At 36.1% G+C, this 25,650-nt stretch overlaps 2 protein-coding genes and 1 long non-coding RNA gene across 4 annotated transcripts; 2 read left to right on the top strand and 1 right to left on the bottom strand.

Moving 5' to 3' along the window:
- Positions 1–1,411: 1,411 nt before the first annotated feature.
- On the bottom strand, positions 1,412–15,622 carry gpr180 (G protein-coupled receptor 180). The gene is made up of 9 exons (XM_073851630.1): positions 15,387–15,622; positions 15,055–15,195; positions 13,074–13,274; positions 7,221–7,401; positions 7,083–7,132; positions 5,597–5,754; positions 4,249–4,440; positions 2,160–2,237; positions 1,412–2,079 (listed from the first exon to the last, which is right to left on the bottom strand). Exons 1-9 carry the CDS (start codon positions 15,523–15,525, stop codon positions 1,933–1,935), a joined length of 1,287 nt encoding a protein of 428 aa, XP_073707731.1. The 5' UTR covers positions 15,526–15,622; the 3' UTR covers positions 1,412–1,932.
- On the top strand, positions 9,380–11,227 carry LOC141347684 (uncharacterized). The gene is made up of 4 exons (XR_012357404.1): positions 9,380–9,791; positions 10,673–10,801; positions 10,909–11,001; positions 11,082–11,227. It is a non-coding gene; the product is annotated as an uncharacterized lncRNA (long non-coding RNA).
- Positions 15,623–15,732: 110 nt separating the features above from the next.
- LOC141346693 (dTDP-D-glucose 4,6-dehydratase-like) lies at positions 15,733–25,124 on the top strand. Of its 2 annotated transcripts, none has more exons than XM_073851632.1 (13): positions 15,733–15,862; positions 15,962–16,037; positions 18,714–18,780; positions 18,857–18,925; positions 19,716–19,806; positions 19,908–20,050; positions 21,732–21,830; positions 22,347–22,406; positions 22,489–22,532; positions 22,616–22,781; positions 23,494–23,549; positions 23,627–23,724; positions 23,815–25,124. In XM_073851632.1, exons 2-13 carry the CDS (start codon positions 15,997–15,999, stop codon positions 23,820–23,822), a joined length of 942 nt encoding a protein of 313 aa, XP_073707733.1. In that variant the 5' UTR covers positions 15,733–15,862; positions 15,962–15,996; the 3' UTR covers positions 23,823–25,124. The 2 variants fall into 2 exon arrangements, with proteins under 2 accessions (XP_073707733.1, XP_073707732.1); XM_073851631.1 differs by having other exon boundaries at positions 15,736–15,862; positions 23,810–25,124.
- The last annotated feature ends 526 nt before the right edge of the window (positions 25,125–25,650 follow it).

Below are 25,650 nucleotides of genomic sequence, written 5' to 3' on the forward strand. Positions count from 1 at the left end.
CGTCAGAAATCTGTCAGTATTTTATCTGTAACTCCTACAGCGGTGTGGAAATACAGCAATCATCTCACTTATGATGCTGTTACATCAGTGCTTACAGGGAATGGAAAAAATGAATTCATCAGAGATTACGAGAGCAAAGAAATCAGTATTTCACTGTAACAATGTGGCAGCATTAGTTGACTTCAGTTACTGCTTTAACTAACAATGAGTGATACATTAGTTACAGTATTTTGTTCTTTGTTAGTTCATGTCAGCTCATATGTGTTCAAATAATATTAACTAAGATTAATAAATGCTTCAGATCTATTTTTCATTTAAATCTGCATTTATAAATCTTAATTGGACATTTACATTTAAATCATCAATCACACAGTTCAGTTTCTCAACAGAAATGTGTTTTAGTTTTAAAGAATAGCTCACGCAAAAATAAAAATACAAGATTAGGATGAGTTTCTTCATCAGATTGGTATAAATATGTGATTCTATCACTGTCTCACATGCAGTGAATGGGTGCCGTCAGAATGAGAGTCCAAAAAGCTGATAAAAACATCACAATAATCCACAAGTAATAAGAAACAAAAATAAAATATTCAGTTGAGTTTGTTTCTTCATCAGGTTTGTAGAAATGTGTCATTTCATCATTTGTTAACCAATGGATCCTCTGCAGTGAATGGGTGCCGTCAGCATGACAGCTGATAAAACCATTTTTCCTCCAGTGAAAAAGTCTCCTGTTGTCTCTCGCATCAAAATCCAGCCACATATTTGTTTAGAGCTGTTTTGTCTTGTAAACAGTGCTTGATCTGTGCAGTTTCTCTCCTGATTCAGACCAGACCACTTTTCACTGGATGAAGCGTTATTATGAATTACGGACTCAATGTATTTTAGTTAAAATGTCTTAATTATAGATTTGTTTCAGCTTTTGTCTTCTCAAGGTGTTAACTGATGGACTGGAGTGGTGTGGATTATTGTTCTGTTTTTATCAGCTGTTTGGACTCTCATTCTGACGGCACCCATTCACTGCAGAGGATCCATTGGTGAACAAATGATGGAATGACACATTTCTACTAATCTGATTTTTTACATCTGCATCTTGGGTGAGGATGTTTTAAGGAATTGACTAAAGAAATTTAGGAGTTTCTCCAAATATTATGAAGAAACTCATTCTAATCATGGATAATCTGAGGGTGTGGACATTTAAAGCTATTTTTTGGGCTTTCTTGTAATTGGTGTTTATAAATTTCTGTTTTTCATTTCATTATCCACACAGCAAACAAAACCCAAAGAGGGTTTACACAGATTGTGACGCACATGATGAGCAGCTCCATCATCATCATTGTGATGTCATAATAATGAGCTAATCTCCTCATTAGCATATGCAGATTACTGTAATCGCCACAGTGACAGAGAGAGGTTTAGTGCGCATGAAGTTTATTACCACAATGTTTGACACAGTTCAAGTCTTTAACTTAACAACACATGCTCTAGTTAACAGGATTTTCACATCTTTGTCTGACACTGAATGGATCCAAAAAGGATCAATAAATATCCTCAGTATTGATTATAAGTCCCGCTTCAGTGATTGTCATTTCAGGCACTTGTGGGGAAATCATGTGCGACCACAAATAAATCACGACGCAGCCGAGAAATCAGAGATGCTTTCATTTTCTTATTGCTTGAACAGAGAACAAACGCTGAACTTCATCTTTCTTCTTTTGCAGAATCCCAGGCTGGTGAGAATGGCAGACTGACTCACATCAGGTGTGTCTCCACACATCAGCTGTGATGTAATCTGAGATATGAATAAGCCCTGGGTGATGTAAACTGTTTCACTCCCTCGTGTGCGTCTCTCCGGCGTGCGATCGCATCTCAGAGACGTTCTGCTCGACGCCGGACGCTGATGAGCTGCTGGAGAGCGGATCTCCCGTCTGACGCTCAGTAGCGGCTCCTGTGGCTCATGGTGAGCGGCAGAGTGACCGACGACAGCGACGACACCTCCCAGTACAGACTGCGCGACAGGAAGAGCCGGTACAGAACCACCACTGAGATGGACTGGCACAGGATCACGCCGATCGTCACCACCTGCGGCACAGACATCAGACGGGGTGAGAGAGCTCTCCTGCTGATCAGGTTTCAGTGATGGAGGGTTGTTTCTCTCTTACCTTTTCTTTCTGATGTTCACTGAGAATCGCAGAGAACAGAACCAGCACCGGATGACACAGGAACCACAGGAAACAGCCCTGAAACGGCACACAGCGTCACTCAAGTGTTCATGGGAACAAACTCTGGTTTAGGGTGGAGTTGTCTGGTTTTAGGTCAGACAGTCCAGTTTTGACCAGCACATGCACAAAACCTGTCTTAAGGACACTCTTAAGGAAATAGCCAAAAATACATTGTATTTTGTATTTTCTTTTATGCCAAAAATCATTAGGATATTAAGGCAGGACACTGCAGGCGAATAGGGTAAAAAAATTAACTAATAGTTATGACCTTACTTACCCAGTTGATTGATTAATAATTGCAAACATTTTTTGTATTACATGTTTTTTTTAAATGTTAGGTTTAAATATGCAAATGATCCATTATTTAATGAAAAATGCGCTAATTTGCTAAATCTAAACACTGGATGAAGTCAGTTTCAAAATTCTTTTTTTGACATATTAGAATTTTTTTTTACAGAGGGAATATTGGGCATCTCATTTCATCACGCCAAGCAAATCATATGAACAAATCCCTCTGTATAAACCTTCAGGATATAGACAGGAATATAAATGTAAAGTTTGGTGTTTGTAAATGCTGCTGAGGTGGAGATTTATGTAGGAGAAAAAATTCCTTTAAAAATATGGATTGTTATTGAAATCTATTGACACAAATAGATAAAGTGCTATAAGAGAAACACTTAACAGTGTTTTTTGGATGTTTTCTTTCCACTAGTCTGAAAAAACACTTTATGAAAAACCAAAAAGCCCAAAATCTTAAACTTGACAGTGTTTCTGTCTGCAGTGTCTCCCTTTAAATAAAGATCATGTTACATGAAGATATTTTGTAAATTTTCTACCGTAAATGTATCAAAACTTACTTTTTGATTAGTAATATGCATTGCTAAGAACTTTAAAGGCAATTCTCTCAGTATTTAGATTTTTTTGCACTCTCAGATTGCAGATTTTCAAATAGTTGTATCTCGGCCAAATATTGTCCTATCAACTATCCTAACAAACCATACATCAAATCTTATTTATTCAGATTTCAGATTTTGTGTAAATCTTAATTTCCAAAAATTGACCCTTGACTGGTTTTGTGGTCCAGGGTCACATATCATTAATAAATAAACAGATTAAACTAAGTTTAAGCTAATATTAAGTGACATACAGTTTAGACACAGTATTGTAAATACTAACTGTTTTTGCTCCAAAATGGTTTAAACTGAGTCCACATAACTGTGTTTCATTCTTAAATCATTCAGTGGCTCATTCATAAAGACTCATGAATCATCCGTTTGAATGAATCGGTTGAATTAATGACTCACTTGTTATGAATGACTGAGTGACTTGTTGCCACCTGCTGGTGGTTTTAATCTCTATTTTATAATATAATTTTTTTTTCAACATTTTATATTTGTATATTCAATATATTTTGTATTTAAACCATTATCTTATTACATTATCTATGCAGTCTGTGTAGATACATCCAGCTTCTGTGCCACTTTTGCAGTGCAAGGATAAATTTTGTCTGATTTCATATAACCCTATAATGACTGCTTTTATTGAATGTTACCCTGGACCACAAAACTAGTTTGTTTGTTTTTGTTTTAAATAAACGAGCTTTCCTTTGATGTAAGGTTTGTTAGGACAGGACAATATTTGGCCGAGATGCAACTATTTGAAAATCTGGAACCTGAGGGTGCAAAAAAATCTAAATATTGAGAATATTCCCTTTAAAGTTGTCCAAATGAAGTTTTTATTTGCATATTACTAATCAAAAATTAAGTTCTGATATATTTACAAAATATCTTCATGGAACATGGTCTTAATAATTTTTGTCATAAAAGAAAAATGGATCATTTTGACCCTTACAATGTTTTTTGGCTATTGTTACAAATATACCTGTGCTACTCAAGGCTGGTTTTGTGCTCCAGGGTCACAAATATAAAACTGTAAAAAAAGAAGACAGTTCTGGAAGTTCTAGAAATGTTTCTCTGACTGCATATTTTTCATATTTTAGTTCTAGAAGCGTCCGTCGTGCTGCGTTCACCTTGGCGAAGCTCAGGTAGAAGTCTCGTTTGAGCGCGCTCCGCTCGGCTGAGATGATCTGATAGAGCACTGACGCCAGGAACAGAGCCAGAGACACACGCAGCACCATCAGCAGCCAGCCGGCCACACTGCGCTGAGAGTGAAAACTGTGGTGCTCCGTGTCATCCAGCTGCTCCCAGATCAGCAGCGCCCCCTACAGACACAACACACACACAGCAGCATCAGTCACTCACTATCTGCACACAGCTCCACATCTGCCTCACAAACTAATCATGATTCAACTACAGGAATAACAAACATATCACATACTCTGCATGCTCATACTTATAAATCCATCATATTCAATGAAAGATAAGAAAATCTGCTTTAGAGCCAGGGTGATTATTGTTAACTAAAATAATGAAAACATTTTTTGCTAATTGAAATAAGGCTGAAATAAAATTTTAACTTTTAAAAATTAACTTTTTAAAATGTTTACACTGCAAAAAATGCTTTTCTTACATATTTTTTGTCTTGTTTCCAGCCAAAATATCAAAAAAGTCTTAAATCAAGAATGATTTTCTAGACAAGTACAAATTATTTTCTTGTTTTCAGACAAAAAAAAGGGCAAAATTAAGCGCTTTTTTGCTTGGAACAAGCAAAATAATCTGCCAGTGGGGTGAGAAAAATAATCTTTTTCTTTGCTTACCCCATTGGCAGATTATTTAGCTTGTTCTAAGCAAAAACTCACTTAATTTTGACTTGTTTATTTTGAAAACAATTTTTACTTTAAGAATTTTTAGATTATTTTGGCTGGAAACAAGACAGTCTCAGTAAGAAAAGCAAAGTAAAAAAAAAAACTACAGTTGATCTAAAACAAAAACTGAAACAAATAAATAAATTAAACCCAAATAGTAATATTTTTAAAATAACCCAGAAACTAATTTAAAAAGGAGCAAACTGCTAGAAATGTAATGTAAAACTGAAAATATGAAAAAAAAAACCTCATGTAAAGTACTCCAAATCTTCTAATGCTGAGAACTAATTCATGTGCATGGTTTAAATTTAGATTTTTATGAAACTTCTTGTGTGCTTACAAATAAGAAATAATCCACACATTTATTAGTGAACAAGATCTGGTGTTTTATCATATATAATAAAATATAATATAAATGCAGTTATTAAGCTGGTATTCACACACTCTTGAGCACATTTACTCATTAAACGAATGATTTTATCCAAATGAATGCACCAGTCTCTGAGGTGGCTGATGCTCAGTGAGTTTTATTCTATTCTTATATGTATATTTCATATTTGTTCTATTGTGTGTTTTGTGTATAGGTCTGCTGACGTGTGTTTGTGCGGCTGACCTGAGCGATGACGACGGCCAGAGCGAGCGCCGTTGAGGCCGGAGACGAGTCCCACTGCAGCGGTTTACTCTGAGACTTCCTGCTGCGGCTCAGAGACCAGCCCACGCACAGACTCAACAACATGTACAGCATCTGCACCTGCGCCACCATGTCACACACTGACACACACACACACACACACACACACACACACACACACACACACACACACACACACACACACACTTTAGCCAAATCATCTTACAGTGAATTTAAAGTGTACCTTTTCATCAGCTCACAGGTCAAACATCTGCATCAAATTAAATTCACAAAAGTGATTTTATACACACTGCCGTTCAAATGTTTAGGATCATCAATACTGCATTTATTTGATCAAAAATACAGAAAAAAACTATAATATTGCAAAATGTTATTACAGAATAAAATAATGGTTTTAATAAAAAAATTAGTAAATTTTCATCAGCCATTACTCCAGTCTTCAGTGTCACATGATCCTTCAGAAATAATTCTAATATTCTGATTTATTATTAGAATTATCAATGTTGGAAACTACCAAATTTTTTTTTTTTTTTTGGAACCTGTGATACTTTAAAAGTATAAAGAGTTACAAAAGAACAGAATTTATTCAAAAGATAATTATTTTCTAACAATATAAGTCTTTGCTATCACTTTATCAATTGAACACATCCTTGCTAAATAAAAGTGATAATTTCTTTCAAAAAAAGAAAGAACAAAAATGGACTGACCCCAAACTTTTGAAACGTAGTGTATATTGTTAGAAAAGATTTCTATTTTAAATAAATGCTGTTTTTTACTTTTTATTAATCAAAGAATCCTGAACAAAAATATCACATCTTCCAAAAAAATATTAAGCAACACAGTTTCCAACACTGATAATTCTAATAATAAATCAGTATATTAGAATGATTTCCGAAGGATCATGTGATGCTGAAGACTGGAGTAATGATGCTGAAAAATTCAGCTTTGATCACAGAAATAAAATAGATTTTTAATGTATATTAAATAGAAGAACGTTATTTTACATCGTAATAATATTTCACACTATTCATTTTTTTTCTGTATTTTTGATCAAATAAACAGCCTTGATAAGCATTAGAAACTTATTAAACATATGTTAAAAATCTTACTGATCCCAAACTTTTTTTTTTTTTTGATTCTTTATTTATTATTACAGTAGAGCCTGAGATTTGCCCATATAAACCAAAAAAAAAAAAAAAAAAAACAGGATTTCAAGAGGTCTGCTACAATGTCAATAAGGTCCAACCAAAATTGTATTGTCTTTCTGGCGGTACCATGTAATTTGTCTGTGGTACATTCCAAGCAGGCAATGTCCAATATAACTGGGGTCACTGATCCCAAACTTTTGAGCAGCAGTGTACATAGAAAGCACATTAAATGCAAGTAAAGTGTCAGATCTGAAACCAGAGATCATGTGACTGACGGTGTGCTGCAGTGACAGACTCACATTCGGCGAGGCTCCCCGTCAGCGGCGTCCCCACTCCGTCTCGAGCGTACCTGAGGATCCAATCACACACATCATCATCATCATCATCATCATCTTCATCATGATAGTGATATCTACATGAGGTGCTGTGGTTCTGACCGGGCCATGTGTATGTAGTTGAGCAGCACTGATGTTCCCTGCAGCAGCAGCGCCGTGGATAACACCTTCAGCACCGTGTGCATCGGGCCGCCTTTGTTCAACGCCTGCCACAGCGGCTGCACGTAGATACACGACGCCACGAAATACGCCAGGATCAGCAGGAAGTAGAAACTGTGTAGCCCTGCCAAGACATGCTTTCATTACATTGAGTGTTTGTGAGCAGAACACATTACTAGTAACGCAAGTTGCATAATAATATGACTTTTTCCAAGTAACTAGTAAAGTAACGCATTGCTTTTTAATTGACAAGAAAATATCTGAGTTACTTTTTCAAATAAGTAACGCCAGTTACTTTTCCCCCCCATTTATTGATGAAAAGCTCTCCTGTCCCCATGTTGACAGAAATTCAGTAGCAGTATTAACATTAAGTGACATGGCATCTGACGCACGGAAACCACTGGCACATGCCACTGCTCAGTGGCACATCGAGTGACACTTCCGGTTTTCAGTGACATCTGTCACCGCAGAGTGGCATGTGTCAGTGACACTTGTGACATGCCGATGGATTATGTCAGTGTCACTGTCACTCGAGTGACACTTCCGTTTTTTAGTGACATGTGTCACCGCAGAGTGGCATGTGCCAGTGACACTTGTGACATGTGCCAAACTGCCGATGCATTATGTCAGTGTCACTGTCACGGAACATGTCACTGCTGTGGCACACTGGCACCTCGAGTGAGACTGTCGCTGTCAGCTGGAGTTTAACGTAGACCGTGTAGCACACGTACTTAACGGCCGAACTTATATTTATGACATTTCTTTCAAACATAGGGTTAATTACATTAATTATTCCGTACAACACCCGTTACGCTTTTTCATGTTTTCAATATTTGTGTTGTGTATTTACATATGTACTTACGTTTATTTTACGTTTTGTTTTATATAGCCAATTTTTTTTTTTTTTTTTACAATCTATTTAAATACATATTCTAAATACATTTTTTGACAGTGTTTCACATTTCTCCCTTCTTTGCATAGAATGTACAGTTCCGCTGTGTCATTTGGAATTATAAAAGACAGATAGGGGACCAAAATTGTAATGTTAATTTTGTACCAACCTGCAGAAGGTATGTGCTATCACTAATTGACACTTACCAGGCACTTATCAGGCATTTCAGATAATTGTAAATTAGCATGAAAATTTCACAAACCATTATAAAGTGACACCTACCATTCAGAAAGGCTTTATGACAACTGGCATACACCTTTGATAGGTAAGTTTAAGTTGGAAAGATTATTTATTTCATACAAAAAAAGATTGTTCCATTATTAAAAAACATGGAGTTGGATCATGGTTTATCCCAGGATTACATTTTATTTTTATTTTCACCTAAATACCATGCTGGAAAAAACCTTTTGTGGTGCCCCTGGCTCATTGTCCTTTTCTCTTAAGATGATTAGCAACTATTCTATACCAAAGTCCCTTTAGAGCCAGTCATTGGTGTTCATGTCATTTTTGACTAGAGAAGTTTTTCTTTTTCCTGAAAATACTAGTTAATGTTATCGCATTGAACTGAAACTTAGTGACTTTGTTCACAGAGACTATAACAACTTGTCCACATTTATTATTTTTATTTTATTTATTTTACTTTTTTTGTGTGTTTTTTTTCACCTTGTTACACCTATGGTGTTCCCGGTCAAAAATGACAGACCTACACAAAATAGCTTATAAATCCCTCGTTATGCTATTTTATCCCCAAAAATTGGATTCAATCTTTTTATCAACTTGTTTATCTTTCAATTAGGACTGGTTTTGTATTAAATTTTCAAACAGTTTAATTGTAGGAGTCATTTATCCGAGCTTATGCACCTCAGTTTTTGAGTGAAAAAAAGCATTATTTGTTAATAATTTTGGCAATATTGAGAAAAATATGAAAATAAATTGCACTGTTGATCACACTAGTCTACTTTAATGTTTAACTGAAATGATTTTATTTTGTATAAAATGGCACAGTGTCACACTTGTGGTGTTCCTGCTCAAAAATGACCGGCCATTAAAAAGTTAATGTTGAAGATGTGGTTAAATGAGTGATTTAAGCAATTTTTTTTAGGCCTGTCATTTTGACCGGGAACACCATAGGTGTAATAGGATTTTGAACACCACATGAGGGTTAAATAGTCTCATAAATGTGGTTTCTTTTGCTCAAATACCATTAAAAAGCTTGTTTTTCAGGCTAGATCAGCCAGTGCACATGCTAAGTGTGCATCTCAGATTGTTGACTGTTTCTACAGCAACAGAGAATTCTAATAGCAGCTTCAGTGATGCGATGATGATTAGCGATTGGCTCTTTTATTCAGATTGGCCATACTGAGCTTTGCATTTTTCCCCATTCAAAACTTTAGGAGTGACACGTCTTGGGTATTCTGTAGTCTTTGTTCTATACCGTGTTTTTTTGTTCTTTGCCATGTCATAACCTGATGTTGATCAAATTTACATAATTGTTTGTTTGTAGCACTCAAAAGGCTTTGAGACTTGGAATTGAGAACATAATCTCAGATGAGGACATACAAGTGAGTATCAAATCATAAACATTTTTGAACGCACACACACAAACATGTTATATTTTTAATGTGTGTGTTTTTTTTAAGAATTCTCTTCTGTTTATCAAGCCTGCATTTATTTGATCCAAAGTGCAGCAAAAACAACTACATTTTGAAATATTTGTACTATTTAAAATAACTGTTTTCTATTTGAATATATTTAAATAATGTATTTTATTCCTGTGATTTCAAAGCTGAATTTTTAGCATCATTACTCTAGTCACATGATCCTTCAGAAATCATTCTAATATTATGATTTTCTACTAAAAAACATTTAATATTGTTATTATTATTATTATGTTGAAAACAGCAGAGTAGACTTTTTTTCAGGTTTCTTTGATGAATAGAAAGTTCTAAAATAGAAATCATTTGTAACATTATAAATGTCTTTATCATCACTTTTCATCAATTTAAAACATTCTTGCTAAATAAAGTTTCTGTGATTTTGGTGTAGTGTATAATGTTACAAAAGCTTTTTTATTTCAGATAAATTCTGATCTTCTGATCTTTCTATTCAAATAATTCTGAAAAAATTTACTCAACTGTTTTAAATATTGATGATAATAATAATAAATGTTTTTGAGCAGCAAATCAGCACATTAGAATGATTTCTTAAGGATCATGTGACTGGAGTAATGATGCTGAAAATGTAACTTTGATCACATAAATTACATTTTAAAATAAATTCAAATAGAAAGCAGTTATTTTAAATAGTATATATATTTTACAATATAACTGTTTTTGCTGTACTTTGGATTAAATAAATGCAGGCTTGGTGAGCAGAAGAGAAGTATTTAAAAAAAAAATCTTAAATGTTCAAAAACATTTTTAACAGACTTCTGTTCCCACAGGCTTTACATAAAGCTTTTCACAGTGAGGCTCTCAAATCCTGCCGATTTTACATGTGGAAACATCCTGAGACATTGATTAAATTCAAGCAGCACTTAAAGCCACAACAGTGCCATTTCAGTCAAAGTGATGTAAGAAGCGAAAGTTTCACATTTTACTTGCTGTATATTTTGAGTTATATTACCACCAGAACTGTTCCTTATCCTAAATGATTTAATATTCTCATGTTTAATAATAGTTAATCAAACTTGCTGACAAAATAAAGAGAGCAGTGGATGCAGATGAAGATTTTGAAGACCTAAACTACATCTTTGATGTCATGCTTCCAGAGGTTGGTGGTAATTGTAATTTAATGCTGATTGTTGTTATTGAATGTTTGGTGGTAACATCTTTTCTTTTCTTTTTTTAAAGGTGACTATACTTGTTTTACAAAGACTGGAAAATATTTGCCGCTATGTGGTTGAAGTTTTAATGGCCTCTGGCATGGTTAAGTTTCACTGAATTGAGCTTTGCAAAACCAGCTACCTATTAAAGAAAATTGCTATTGCTTTAACTAACACACTTGTTGAATGTCTTTTCTGTCTGGGCTTGCTGAAAAAGGTATAAACAGTACATTTTATATGCTACCATTGACTGACATTGGGGATTAGTTTACAATAACAACTACAAATTCAACTAAAATATAGATAGCATTTAATAATGTCATAAGAGGTTCCCAAACATGGCTTTAATATTTAAAAAGAATAATTTATAGAATTATGCAAAAAGAAATTAAATTATTTACTAACAATGTGAAAATTAATTTGTTGTGGAGATGCCTGAATGTTTTGTTAAATTATTTGACTTTCTGTAGCCACATTATACTAGAGATCAAGTTTAATAGACCCACATTACTGCATTGTGAAGAGCAAATGTCAAGTTCCAGTACACTTCTGAATGGTTGGCCATAAAGCCTTTCTGAATGGTAGGTGTCACTTTATAATGGTTTGTGAAATTTTCATGCTAATTTACAATTATCTGAAATGCCTGATAAGTGCCTGGTAAGTGTCAATTAGTGATAGCACATACCTTCTGCAGGTTGGTACAAAATTAACATTACAATTATGGTCCCCTATCTGTCTTTTATAATTCCAAATGACACAGCGGAACTGTACATTCTATGCAAAGAAGGGAGAAATGTGAAACACTGTCAAAAAAATTTATTTAGAATATGTATTTAAATAGATTGTAAAAAGAAAAAAAAGTTGGCTATATAAAACAAAACGTAAAATAAACGTAAGTACATATGTAAATACACAACACAAATATTGAAAACATGAAAAAGCGTAACGGGTGTTGTACGGAATAATTAATGTAATTAACCCTATGTTTGAAAGAAATGTCATAAATATAAGTTCGGCCGTTAAGTACGTGTGCTACACGGTCTACGTTAAACTCCAGCTGACAGCGACAGTCTCACTCGAGGTGCCAGTGTGCCACAGCAGTGACATGTTCCGTGACAGTGACACTGACATAATGCATCGGCAGTTTGGCACATGTCACAAGTGTCACTGGCACATGCCACTCTGCGGTGACACATGTCACTAAAAAACGGAAGTGTCACTCGAGTGACAGTGACACTGACATAATCCATCGGCATGTCACAAGTGTCACTGACACATGCCACTCTGCGGTGACAGATGTCACTGAAAACCGGAAGTGTCACTCGATGTGCCACTGAGCAGTGGCATGTGCCAGTGGTTTCCGTGCGTCAGATGCCATGTCACTTAATGTTAATACCGCCTCTCCAGAAATTGTGAGTAAGATGTTACTTTAGTTCTAGAATAAATGTGAACATGCATTAATTCATCTCACTCACTAAAAACAGACACAGTGTTCCTCAAAATGAATAAAAACACTGAAATTCAACGCAAACCTGCAATAATTAAATATGTTAAATAATACAAATATCCTTTATGTATTTAACCCCATTTTATTAACCGATGATCTTCGATGATCCAATTCATCCATACTAATAAGCAAAAATGACTTAAGATAATCTAACATTTGTTTTCTTTTTTTATTGCTGAAGAGTTGACATTTGTTCTTCTGTGGTCTACTGTACAGACGGAGATTTACTTTTCTCTAAACCTGAGGCTTTTGCTGTGAAAAGGCTTTTACATTTGACAAAAATACAACTTTTTATATTAAAAACAAACAAGCAAGCCCTGCCCAGATTTAAAAAGTAACGCAAAAGTAACGTAACACATTACTTTCCGTACAAAGCTAAACTAAGTAACGTAATTAGTAACTTTTTTAGGGAGTAACTCATTATCGTAACGCATTACTATAAAAGTAACTTTCCCCAACACTGGTTGTGAGTCTCTCAGTGACTCTCATGTGTTTGTCCTGCAGTGAACTCACCTGCCTCCTCAGCGCTGAAGTGATCCAGCGGGTTTCCTGCGGCGTCCGGGTTCATCATGGTGATCTGGAAGCTCACGTCTTCTAGCGCGCCGTCCATCTGCCCGTCCTGACAGGTGTAGCGGTCCACGTACATCACGTGCCACGTCTGCGGTGTGGACTGATGCGGTACGGTCTGGTTCTGCTCCTCTTTGATCAGGTTAACTGGAAATGTGAAATATATGTGACCCTGGAGCACAAAACCAGTCTGGAGTAGCACAGCTATATTTGTAACAATAACCCATTGTATGGGTCAAAATGATCAAGTGTTCTTTTATGCAAAAAACTCATTAGGATATTAAGTAAAGATCATGTTCCAAGAAGATAGTTGGTCAATTTAATATGCTCTAAGAACTTCATTTAGACAACTAAAAAAGTGATTTTCTCAGTAAGTTTTGCATCCTCAGATTCCAGATTTTCAAATAGTTGCATCTCTGGCCAAATACTGTCCTGTCCAAACAAACCACAAATCAATAGAAAGCTTATTTATTCCCTTATGACTGGTTTTGTGTCAACAGTATTATTACAATTACTGATAAAACATCTATAAATGTTGTCCTTTTTGCTTTAAGGCGAGACACTACAGACAAAACCAGTGTTTTCATGAGGTCTATTTTGCTTTTGTAACATATCTTATATTATACTAGTGGAAAGAAAACATGCAAAATACACATTAAAGTGATTATTTAATTTCACTTTAATCTGTAGATTTCAGTTCCAAGAGTTTTTTTTTATTTCTATTTTTCTATTATTTTATTCCTTTCTATATTTTGAAGATTTGTTCATATATAATTCACACTTGATTATACCACATTTTACTCTTAAAAACATGGTGAAAATGTTTTTTTTGTCTGCTGACAGTATTTTCTAATTTATGAAGTGATGAAAAGAGAACCAAATTTCTGACCCTGGAGCACAAAACCAGTCTTAAGTAGCAATAGCCAACAATACATTGTATGAGTCAAAATGATCCATTTTTCTTTTATGGCAGAAATCATTAGGATATTAAGTAAAGATCATGTTCCATTAAGATATTTTGTAAACTTCCTACTGTAAATATATCAAAACTTAATTTTTGATTAGTAATATGCATTGCTAAGAACTTAATTTGGACAACTTCAAAGGCAATTTTCTCAATATTTAGATTTTTTTGCACCCTCAGTTCCAGATTTTCAGCTTTCAGATGATGTATAAATCTCGATTTCAAAAAATTGACCCTTATGACTGGTTTTGTGGTCCAGGGTCACACATGTGTTTCCTGCAGCAGCAGATTGATTTTTATAATATGTGACCCTGGACCACAAAACCAGTCTTAAGTCGCTGGGGTATATTTGTAGCAATAGCCAAAAATACATTGTATGGGTCAAAATTATTGATTTTTCTTTTATGCCAAAAATCATTAGGAAATTAAGTAAAGATCATGTTCCATTAAGATTTTTTGTAAAATTCCTACTATAAATATATCAAAATGTAATTTTTGATTAGTAATATCCATTGTTAAGAACTGAATTTGGAGAAGTTTAAAGGTGATTTTCTCAGTATTTTGATTTTTTGCACCCTTAGATTCCAGATTTTCAAATAGATGTATCTCGGCCAAATATTGTCCTATCCTAACAAACCATACAGCTTATTTATTGAGCTTTCATATGATGTATATATCTCAGTTTTGTAAAATTTAACCTTATGACTGGTTTTGTGGTCCAGGGTCACATATTGATCAACAAATGTAGATTATAGAATAGTTTATCCATCATTAACACAGCAGGATTGGTTTGAGCTTCATGCGAACATCAGCAGAGCGCCTGAAACTGATCCCTGATAAGAAGATGAGCGTCTGCATTTGCAGTCTGGGGTCAAAGTTCACACGTGTCACATAGAAAGACAGAAACATAATGTTGCACTGAACATAAGCAGTTAAAGCAGTCAGAGATGTGAAGAGTCTTACTAGAGATGTGAGCGGAGCTGACTCTCTCCAGACAGCTGAGATTGTCAAAACCCTCCGACCCCTGAAACAGCAGCAGTCTGGCCTCTTTCTGCACCGCCAGCAGCACATTATCCACACGATACGCCACCACACCATTCTCACCTGAGACACACACACAGGTGGATCATAAACTCATATGGACAGTAATCACATGTGCACATTCTAATCAGACTGACACTAAACAGCAACATTCCTGCATTCATGCATGCATGTGAACAGACAGGCAAAGATATATAAGAGCACTTGCAAATGCCTGATGTCAGTGTAACTGCAGTTTAATATCAGACACTCACCGTGATACAGAAACCTGCTGATGTATTGCCCATCATTCTCTCTGGCCGCTTCGCTGCTGAAAACCCCAGAAACCGTTTTCCCTAATGCAGGACATGAGGTAAACAAAAGAACAATGAGGATGATAAAGTACAAAAACATTATTTCATTTCAGCAGAAGCTCTTATTCTCTTCATTCACTGCTATCAATGAGGTAATACTGTGCCTTTCCGCCCACCGGCTGATCGACGTGTGCTGCAACCAATCCCAATACGCTATTTCAGACTAGCGCAGTAATGCGACCAATGAGAGCGCGGCGGAGGCGGGGACAGAGTCACTGGCAGCTCGGCTCATACGTGTCAGCGCTGCCGCAAACCGCTGCTTAGAACTGTCGTGAGGAGTGTTTACAGAGCTGGAATCATGTCCATTACTTCTTGAACGTGAAGATGTGAAGATTTGATCTGCAGTTTGGTGGAAACATGGACATCGTTTTAATAGAGTGAGTAACGCGTTCTGAAGCGATCGACTGTCATCTGAGGAAAGCTAAGTGTTTAATTAGAGTTGATTCGTGATGAACTGTGAGTGATTTGTGTTGTAGATTACTGTGATATCCAGTGTGAACATCTGCTGAAGATGAGCTGCTGTGTGCTGGTGACTGGAGGAGCCGGATTCATGTGAGATTCATTACTAACAAACTCTCTAAAAGTACATCTGAACACTTCAAATGACCGAATGTCACTGCATTACACAACAGAACATCACATCAGGGGTCAATTAATGGACAGACTCGATTTAAGTCTTGAGATGTTGAATCAATAGGTTTATTGTTGAACTGAGAACAGTTTGGGTTTGTCTCAATGCACACACTTGAGCCCTTGTCTACTAGCAAGACAAATTGAGTTGATTAATGACCATGTTATTGAACTGAATTGAATAAGTGTGCTGTTGTCTTCTGTGGAGCTGCTTTACTGATGAAATCACTAGTGTTAGTGTACTTTCACTTACTCAAGTGGTCAAGAGTGCAGTGAGTATTGGGACAGACCCAGTGGATGATGTTGTCAGAATATAGTAGGAAAAAACCCACACTACCAGTGGAAAGTTTTTGAACAGAAAGATTTTGAATGCTTTTTAAGCTCGCATTTACAACATTAACAGTAAAATTGAGAAATATTTCACTATTTAAAAAAACTGCTTTCTATTTGAATGTTTTAGAATTTATTTCTGTGATCAAAGCTGAATTTTCAGCATCATTACTCTGTCTTCAGTGTCACATGAGCTATCAGACATCCTTCTAAAACACAGATTTGCTGTTTAAGAAACATTTCTGATTATTATTATAAGCAATATTTTTTTTTTTTAATGATTCTTTGATGTATCGAAAGATCCAAAGATCAGCATTTATCTGAAATAAAAAGCTTTTGTAACATTATACAGTCGTGGCCAAAAGTTTTGAGAATTATATAAATATTGGAAATTGGAAAAGTTGCTGCTTAAGTTTTTATAATAGCAATTTGCAGATACTCCAGAATGTTATGAAGAGTGATCAGATGAATTGCATAGTCCTTCTCTGCCATGAAAATGAACTTCCATCCAAGAAAGTCCAGCAAGCGGCAGGATGGTCTCCTAAAGAGGATTGAGCTGCGGGATCGGAGTGCCACCAGTGCAGAGCTTGCTCAGGAATGGCAGCAGGCAGGTGTGAGCGCATCTGAACACACAGTGAGGACAAGACTTTTGGAAGATGGCCTGGTGTCAAGAAGGGCAGCAAAGAAGCCACTTCTCTCCAAAAAAAACCATCAGGGACAGATTGATCTTCTGCAAAAAGTATGGCGAATGGACTGCTGAGGACTGGGGCAAAGTCATATTCTCCGATGAAGCCTCTTTCCGATTGTTTGGGGCATCTGGAAAAAGGCTTGTCCGGAGAAGAAAAGGTGAGCGCTACCATCAGTCCTGTGTCATGCCAACAGTAAAGCATCCTGAGACCATTCATGTGTGGGGTTCTTCTCATCCAAGGGAGTGGGCTCACTCACAATTTTGCCCAAAAACACAGCCATGAATAAAGAATGGTACCAAAACACCCTCCAACAGCAACATCTTCCAACAATCCAACAACAGTTTGGTGAAGAACAATGCATTTTCCAGCACGATGGAGCACCGTGCCATAAGGCAAAAGTAATAACTAAGTGGCTCGGGGACCAAACGTTGACATTTTGGGTCCATGGCCTGGAAACTCCCCAGATCTTAAAACTTGTGGTCAATCCTTAAGAGGCGGGTAGACAAACAAAAACCCACTAATTCTGACAAACTCCAAGAAGTGATTATGAAAGAATGGGTTGCTATCAGTCAGGATTTGGCCCAGAAGTTGATTGAGAGCATGCCCAGTCGAATTGCAGAGGTCCTGAAAAAGAAGGGCCAACACTGCAAATACTGACTCTTTGCATAAATGTCATGTAATTGTCGATAAAAGCCTTTGAAACGTATGAAGTGCTTGTAATTATATTTCAGTACATCACAGAAACAACTGAAACAAAGATCTAAAAGCAGTTGAGCAGCAAACTTTGTGAAAACTAATATTTGTGTCATTCTCAAAACTTTTGGCCGTGATTGTACATTATACCATTCAAAAGCTTGGAGTTAATTTTTTTTGGGAAAGAAATTATAGAAATTAATATTTTTATTTAGCAAGGTTGCTTTAAATGGATCAAAAGTGATGATTAAGACATTTATAATGTTACAAAAGATTTCTATTCACATAAATGCTGTTCTTCTGAACTTTCTACTCCGGAAAGAAACCTGAAAATTCTACTCAGTTTTCAACATAATAATAATAGTAATGTTTTTTGAGCAGCAAATCAGCATATTAGAATGATTTCTGAAGGATCATGTGACACTGAAGACTGCAGTAATGATGCTGAAATTGGAATTTTGCTTTGAAATCACAGGAATAAATTACATTTTAAAATATATTAAAATAGAAAGCAGTTATTTTAAATAGTAAAATATTTTAAAAATGTGACAGTTTTTGCTGTTCTTCAGATTAAATAAAAGCAGGCTTGGTGAGCAGAAGAGACGTTTTAAAAAACATTAAAAGTCTTACTATTCAGAAACTTTTGACTGGTAGTGTATGTCTGAATTCACAGAATTCATAAAACAGTAGTTTAAAAGCACTCAGATGACATACAGGGCTAGTTCCAGTGAGATTCACCTGCTGATTTAAACACTGAGACTTCAGACGTCAGCAGCGGTGAAAAAAAAAAGACCTGCGGTGAATAATCTGATAAATGACATTCATACAGTTATAAGCTTGTAAATTTGTGTTTGATGTTTAATGCTGTTCTTTTTGTTTTTCTCAGTGGATCTCATTTGATCAGTGCTCTGGCCTTGAGATTCCCACACTGGAGGATCATCAATGTTGATAATGTGAGTCTCTGAACAGCATTGAATCAGTGGTTTCCTCAAATAAAGCGTCTCATGTCAGTGTCGGTGTGTTTTTCAGCTGCAGTACTGCTCCAGTCTGAAGAACCTGCGGTCTGTGGAGGGCAGCAGCACCTACACCTTCATCCCGGTACAGACAACTAGTTTGTATCAGTGTTGGGGAAAGTTACTTTTAACAGTAATGCATTGCAATATTGAGTTACTCCCTAAAAAAGTAACTAATTACATTACTCAGTTACTTTTTATGGAAAGTAAAGCGTTACGTTACTTTTGTGTTACTTTTTAAATCTGGGCAGGGCTTGCTTGTTTGTTTTAATATAAAAAGTTCTATTTTTGTCAAATGTAAGTCTTTTCACAGCAAAAGCCTCAGGCTTAGAGAAAAGTAAATCTCCGTCTGTACAGTAGACCGCAGAAGAACAAATGTCAACTCTTCAGCAATAAAAAAAGAAAACAAATGTTAGATTATCTTGAGTAATTTCTGCTTATTAGTATGGATGAATTGGATCATCGAAGATCAGCAGCAAAGACATCGGTTAATAAAATGGGATTAAATACATAAAGGATATTTGTATTATTTAACATTTAATTATTGCAGGTTTGCGTTGAATTTCAGTGTTTTTATTCAATTTGAAGAACACTGTGTCTGTTTTTTAGTGAGTGAGATGAATTAATGCATGTTCACATTTATTCTAGAACTAAAGGAACATCTTACTCACAATTTCTCTCAACATGGGGACAGGAGAGCTTTTAATCAATAAATGGGGGAAAAGAAACTCAGATATTTTCTTGTCAATTAAAAGTAATGCATTACTGTACTAGTTACTTGGAAAAAGTCACATTATTACGTATCTTGCACTGGTTAGTACTCTAGTTATGTCCATCTGATCCACAGCTGATGAACAGTGATCTCCTTCTCGCAGGGTGATGTTTGCAATCCATTTTTCATAAAGCATCTCTTTTCAACGGAGAAGATTGATATAGTGTTTCACTGTGCTGCTGAAACTCATGTGGGTGAGTAAATGCTGTCAGTTCATCGTTCACACAATAAACCTGCTTTGTGTTTCTCTACAGGACTCTGTGTTTCTCATACATGTGATTTTATCCTGATGTAGAGAACTCGTTCCTGTGTCCGTCACACTTCATGCGTGTGAATGCGGACGGCACTGGAGTGTTGATCAGAGCGGCGTTTGAGGCGCGTGTGCAGCGCTTCATCTACATCAGCACTGATGAGGTCTATGGAGACAGTCTGGAGCAGGTGACGTCAAACTGGGCTTCTCACTGTGTTCAGTCACTTGAAATTAAAACAAAACTTGCATGAAAACACCTTTCTCTAACCAATTGCAAATGTTTTATTGAAAGTGTAATCTATGTCTATCTGTGCCATTAAATATGAAGTGTCTGTATTTGTGTTATTTTTTAAATAGCAAAATGCAGTTTAAATCAAAGTCCCTTTAAGGCAAGTCATGTCACTCGGCGGCCATCTTTGAAACGCCTCTCGGGCATACAAGTGCAGCTCCTATCTGTTTGAATGGGGAAACATCAAATTCTCCAAAACTGTTCACCAAGCTTATGATTAAATTTCATATTTTAAATCTTCAAAGAAATCCAACAGGAACTGCCTCATAAATATGGTTCCTTGTGCTCCAATAGCGTGAAAAAACGCTTATTTTTCCGGCTAGATGAGCCAGTGCGCATGCGCAGTACTGAGCGCACGTCTTAGAGCGCCGATTGTTTCTATAGCAACCGGGACTTCTAACGGCAGCTGCAGTGACGCGCTGACTTTTCTAATCAACTATTGGCTCTTTCACTAAGAAGGCGGGGCTTCGCGGCCATAATGAGCGTTGCATTTTTCCCCATTCAAAACTACAGGAGTGACATGTCTTGGGTATTCTATAGTCTTTGGTTTAAATGCAGCTTCAAAGGGCTCTAAATGATCCTAGCCAAGGAAGAAGGGTCTTTTCTAGCGAAACGATCAGTTATTTTCTCAAAAAGAATTACAGTTTATATACTATCTAACCCCAAAGTCTGGTCTTGTCTAGCTCTGTGATGCACATGTGTACTCTGGTTCAAGACAGTTAGGGTATGTTGAAAAACTTCCACTTTCTCCAATTTCAAAATCGTCCTACATCGCTGTTTTACCTTTTTTTGTAAAGGGTGTTTGACCTTCTTTGCACGTTCATTTTGTCAACACTGGGTGGGTTCTTCTGCAGCGATGGAGGATGATTTTGAAGTTGGAGGAGAAAATGAGATGGGAGTTTTTCAACATACCCTAACTGTCTTGAACAGGAATACACAGAGTACACATGCGCATCACAGAGATAGACAAGACCAGCATTTGAGGTTTAAAATTATATAATTATTATTATTATTATTATTTTATTTAGAAAATGACAGATTGTTTAGCTAGATAAGACCCTTCTTCCTCGGCTGGGATCATTTAGAGCCCTTTGAAGCTGCATTTAAACTGCATTTTGGTAGTTCAAACTCACGGGGCACGAAAGACAGACATGAACATCTTGGATAACAATGGGTTGAGTACATTTTCTGAAAAGTTTTGTTCTGCAAGTGAACTAATCCTTTAAACTGTTGCTTTTTTATTACACAAATGTGAATAAAAAAAACTAATCCAAGATCAGGTAAAAACCATAAACACTTGTTTATGAACTTACAGAATCATTGACATTTGAGAATGTTTTGAAACAGTTACGCTGTAACAAAGCCTTGTTTACTGAAATGATGTGATGCTTTGAATCACTGGTTTACAACAAAAGACTCCCAAAGGTTTGAGGTTTTATGGAACCACTAGTTCAAGCACAGCATCTGAAGCCCTCAAGAAAACAAACTGAGTTCTACCAACTGACTAACCAAACATTTCCTGTTGACCAGTTTAGTACAGCTGTGTTTTGATGCCAGTGATCTGGTTCTTGTTTTCACAGCCATTTGATGAACTGAGTCCAAAGAGACCCACCAATCCGTACTCGGCTTCGAAAGCTGCAGCAGAAAACATTGTGATGTCGTACTGGAAGAAGCACAAGGTATCAGTCGTTAAATTATACCTGTGATATCCTAATAATTTACTTGGAGTGTTTTGTAATCCCCATTATTCGTAATGCTAAATTTGTGGTACAAACAATGCATTCTAAATCTGTGTTTATGTCTCATGATATTTACTGAATTCTGAGATTGCTCTGACAGTAGATTTTTTTTTTTCTGGCATGGAATAAAAAATTAAATTGCCACCTTTTATCTCACAATTCTGACTTTTTCACAGGATTAAATGTTTATATCTCACAAAAATAATCAGAATTGTTATAATAAGAATTCATATAAACTCAGAAATGTGAAAAAATGTCAGAATGAAAATTGTGAGATAAGAAGTTGTTTTTACTTTTTTCTTCATGAGCTTCTGTAAATACTGCACATAATGTATAAACACTTCTGTAAGTGGATCATTGATTTGTTTCTGTGTCACAGTGATGTTGGTAAATATCAGCAAATGCTCCAGATTTTGATGTGGTGTAATATTGAAGTGTATTTTCTGTCTGCTGTAGTTCCCCGTTCTGATCACGAGGAGCAGTAACGTTTATGGACCACGGCAGCATCACGAGAAGGTGCGTGTTCAGCAGCTCTACACGCGTGTTTGACAGTCACATGAGCTCAGCTCTTCATCAGCGTGTGCTTGTGTTTGTTCAGGTCATTCCCAGATTCCTGTCGCTCATCCAGCGGGATCAGAAGTGGTGAGTGTCTCTGATTTACCGGAGCGCATCTTCATGTCCGTGTTCATCCGCTTTAGTGTGTGTGTGTGTCTGCTGTCCTCCAGCACTATCCAGGGCTCAGGCCTGCAGTCCAGACACTTCCTGTACGTCAGCGACGTCACAGACGCATTCCTGATGCTCATGGAGAAAGGCATTCTGGGAGAGATTTACAACATCGGGAGCAGCTTTGAGATCCCCATCATTCATCTCGCCAGAGAACTAGTGAAGATGGTAGGAGCCGCGTGAGCAGCTCAGTGTTCGTTTAGAGACATAAACAGAGTTGGGGAAAGTTACTTTTAAAAATAACGCATTACAATATTGAGTAACTAATTATGTTACTTTGTCAATATAAAAAGTTGTATTTTTGTCAAATGTAAAAGCCTTTTCACAGCAAAAGCCTCAGGCTTAGAGAAAAGTAAATCTCCGTCTGTACAGTAGACCGCAGAAGAACAAATGTCAACTCTTCAGCAATAAAAAAGGAAAACAAATGTTCGATTATCTTGAGTCATTTCTGCTTATTAGTATGGATGAATTGGATCATCGAAGGTCGGCAGCAAAGACATCGGTTAATAAAATGGGATTAAATACATAAAGGATATTTGTATTATTTAACATATTTAATTATTGTAGGCTTGTGTTGAATTTCAGTGTTTTTATTCATTTTGAAGAACACTGGATCTGTTTTTTAGTGAGTGAGATGAATGAATGCATGTTCACATTTATTCTAGAACTAAAGGAACATCTTACTCACAGTTTCTCTCAACATGAGGACAGGAGAGCTTTTAATCAATAAATGGGGGAAACGTAACTCAGATATTTTCTTGTCAATTAAAAGTAATGCATTACTTCACTTGTTACTTGGAAAAAGTCACATTATTACATAACTTGTGTTACCAACACTGCTAATCATACTAATCCATAATCATCTGTTTCCTGTTGACAGAAGGTGAACGTCTCAGAGGAAGCGTTGGATGACTGGATGGAGTTTGTTGAAGACCGGTGTGTGCTGATCTGTCCTATGTTTGAGATCTGTATTAATGAATGTGTCATATATTAACGCATGTGTTGATCTTCAGTCCGGTGACGGAGCTCCGCTATCCCATGATATCACACAAACTGCACACACTCGGCTGGAGACCCAAAATATCCTGGAAGGAAGGAATCAGACGGACCAGTAAGACATTCAGATGATTCTCTGTGGTTATGATGATGATGATGATGGTGATGAAGAGTATGACGTGTGTCTCTGTTGTGTTCAGTACAGTGGTATGAGGAGAATCCAAACTATTGGCCGTTAATCGGTGAGAAACGAGAGGAATCGCCAGCATCACATGATCAGACGCCGTCACATGCAGTGCCTTATGTCAGATAATGAGGTTTATTCATTTATTAACTGATTTACACATTATCTATGCAAGATTGTCCATTTTCCTGATCATTTACTGACCCCCATGTCATCCAATATATTCATGTCTTTCTTTCCTCAGTCAAAAAAAATATTTTTTTTGAGGAAAACATTCCAGAATTTTTCTCCATATATTGGACTTCAGTGGTGCTCAACGGATTGAAGATTAAAAATGCAGCCTCAAAGGACTCTAAACGATCCCAGCCGAGGAATGAGGGTCTTATCAAGTGAAACAATCTGTCATTTTACAAAAACATTATTAATCTCAAATGCTTGTCTTTTCTAGCTCTGCATACTCCGGTTCAAGACAGTTAGGGTATGTCCAAAAACTCCCATCTTATTTTCTCCTCCAACAGTCCAACTTCAAAATCATCCTACATCGCTGATTTATATTTTTTTGTAAAGGGCATTTGATCTTCTTTGCACATTCACTTTGTAAACACTGGGTCGGTTCTTCTGCAGCGATGGAGGATGATTTTAAAGTTGGAGGAGAAAATGAGATGGGAGTTTTTGGACATACCCTAACTGTCTTGAACCGAAATAGAGCTAGACAACATAAGCATTTGTAGTTAGAAAATGTATAAATTGTACTTTTTTATTTTTTGCTTTAGAAAATAACTGATCGTTTTGCTAGATAAGGCCCTTATTCCTCAGCTGAAATAGTTTGAAGCTGCATTTAAACAGCATTTTTAGCTTTCAATCCGTTGAGCACCATTAAAGTCCACTATATGGAGAAAAATCCTGAAATGTTTTCCTCAAAAAATGTAATTTATTTATGACTAAAAAAAAAGGCATGAATGTCTTGGATGACATGGGGGAAAGTAAATGATCAGGAATTTTTTTTATTTTGGAAGTGGAGTAATTCTTTAAATAAAGTGCCAATCAGTGAAGACTGGGGGTTGAATGTGATGAAGGATTATTAGAGACTTCATACTCTAAACATCATCATGGAAATGCACAGGAGTACAGAGGACCAAAAGTTAAAGATGCTGAGATATATTCAAGCTCGTTTATAATGGAAATTGTTAGTCTTAAACTGACATAAGATCAGTTGTTTTGACCATTTTCATTATTTGATTATGAAAACTTGAATAGTCTTTATTTGTATGATTGCATGGATGTTATGTTTCTGATCATTTTTATGTTTTAATAAAAAATGTTTTTAAACACATTTGTGATAAAGTTCTGTTGTTAATGCTCTGCATGAGATTAGACTTTGGATCTTTGGAATAGAACATTTAATACGAATTTAAAATGTAACTGGTTTTTTTTTTTTTCAAATTGAATGTGTTTTTAAATTACAGAGTTATAATAGTTCATTCAAACTGATACATTTTTAAAAATTACAAAACATTGAACAACATTACTGAAACTTTAACGTAGGGGAGACACTGCAGGCAAAGATTTTGGGCTTTTTGGTTATTCATAAAGTTTTTTTTCAGACTAGTAAAAAAAAAAACACCCAAAAGACACTGTTAAGTGTTTCTTTATAGCACTTTATCTATTTGTGTCAATAGATTCCAATTACAATACATATTTTTAAAGGTCAAGAGTTTTTTTCTCCTACACTGAGCCATAAATCTCCACTTCAGCAGCTCTTACACACACCACACTTTACATTTGTATTCCTGTCTATATCCTGAAGGTTTTTACAGAGGGATTTGTTCATATAGAATTTGCTTGATTATATACATT

Source organism: Garra rufa, chromosome 12 (assembly GCF_049309525.1).
Source record: "Garra rufa chromosome 12, GarRuf1.0, whole genome shotgun sequence".
NCBI lineage: Eukaryota > Metazoa > Chordata > Actinopteri > Cypriniformes > Cyprinidae > Garra > Garra rufa.

Coding starts and splice junctions, on each gene's coding strand:
- gpr180 (XM_073851630.1), bottom strand. CDS start 15,525: ATGTTTTTGTACTTTATCATCCTCATTGTTCTTTTGTTTACCTCATGT. Junction 5,755..7,082: donor GACGGGGAGCCTCGCCGAAT/GTGAGTCTGTCA, acceptor TGTGTGTGTCAG/TGTGTGACATGGTGGCGCAG. Junction 2,080..2,159: donor GTGAACATCAGAAAGAAAAG/GTAAGAGAGAAA, acceptor TCTGTGCCGCAG/GTGGTGACGATCGGCGTGAT.
- LOC141346693 (XM_073851631.1), top strand. CDS start 15,997: ATGAGCTGCTGTGTGCTGGTGACTGGAGGAGCCGGATTCAT. Junction 20,051..21,731: donor ATGGAGACAGTCTGGAGCAG/GTGACGTCAAAC, acceptor TTGTTTTCACAG/CCATTTGATGAACTGAGTCC. Junction 23,725..23,809: donor GGAAGGAATCAGACGGACCA/GTAAGACATTCA, acceptor TGTTGTGTTCAG/TACAGTGGTATGAGGAGAAT.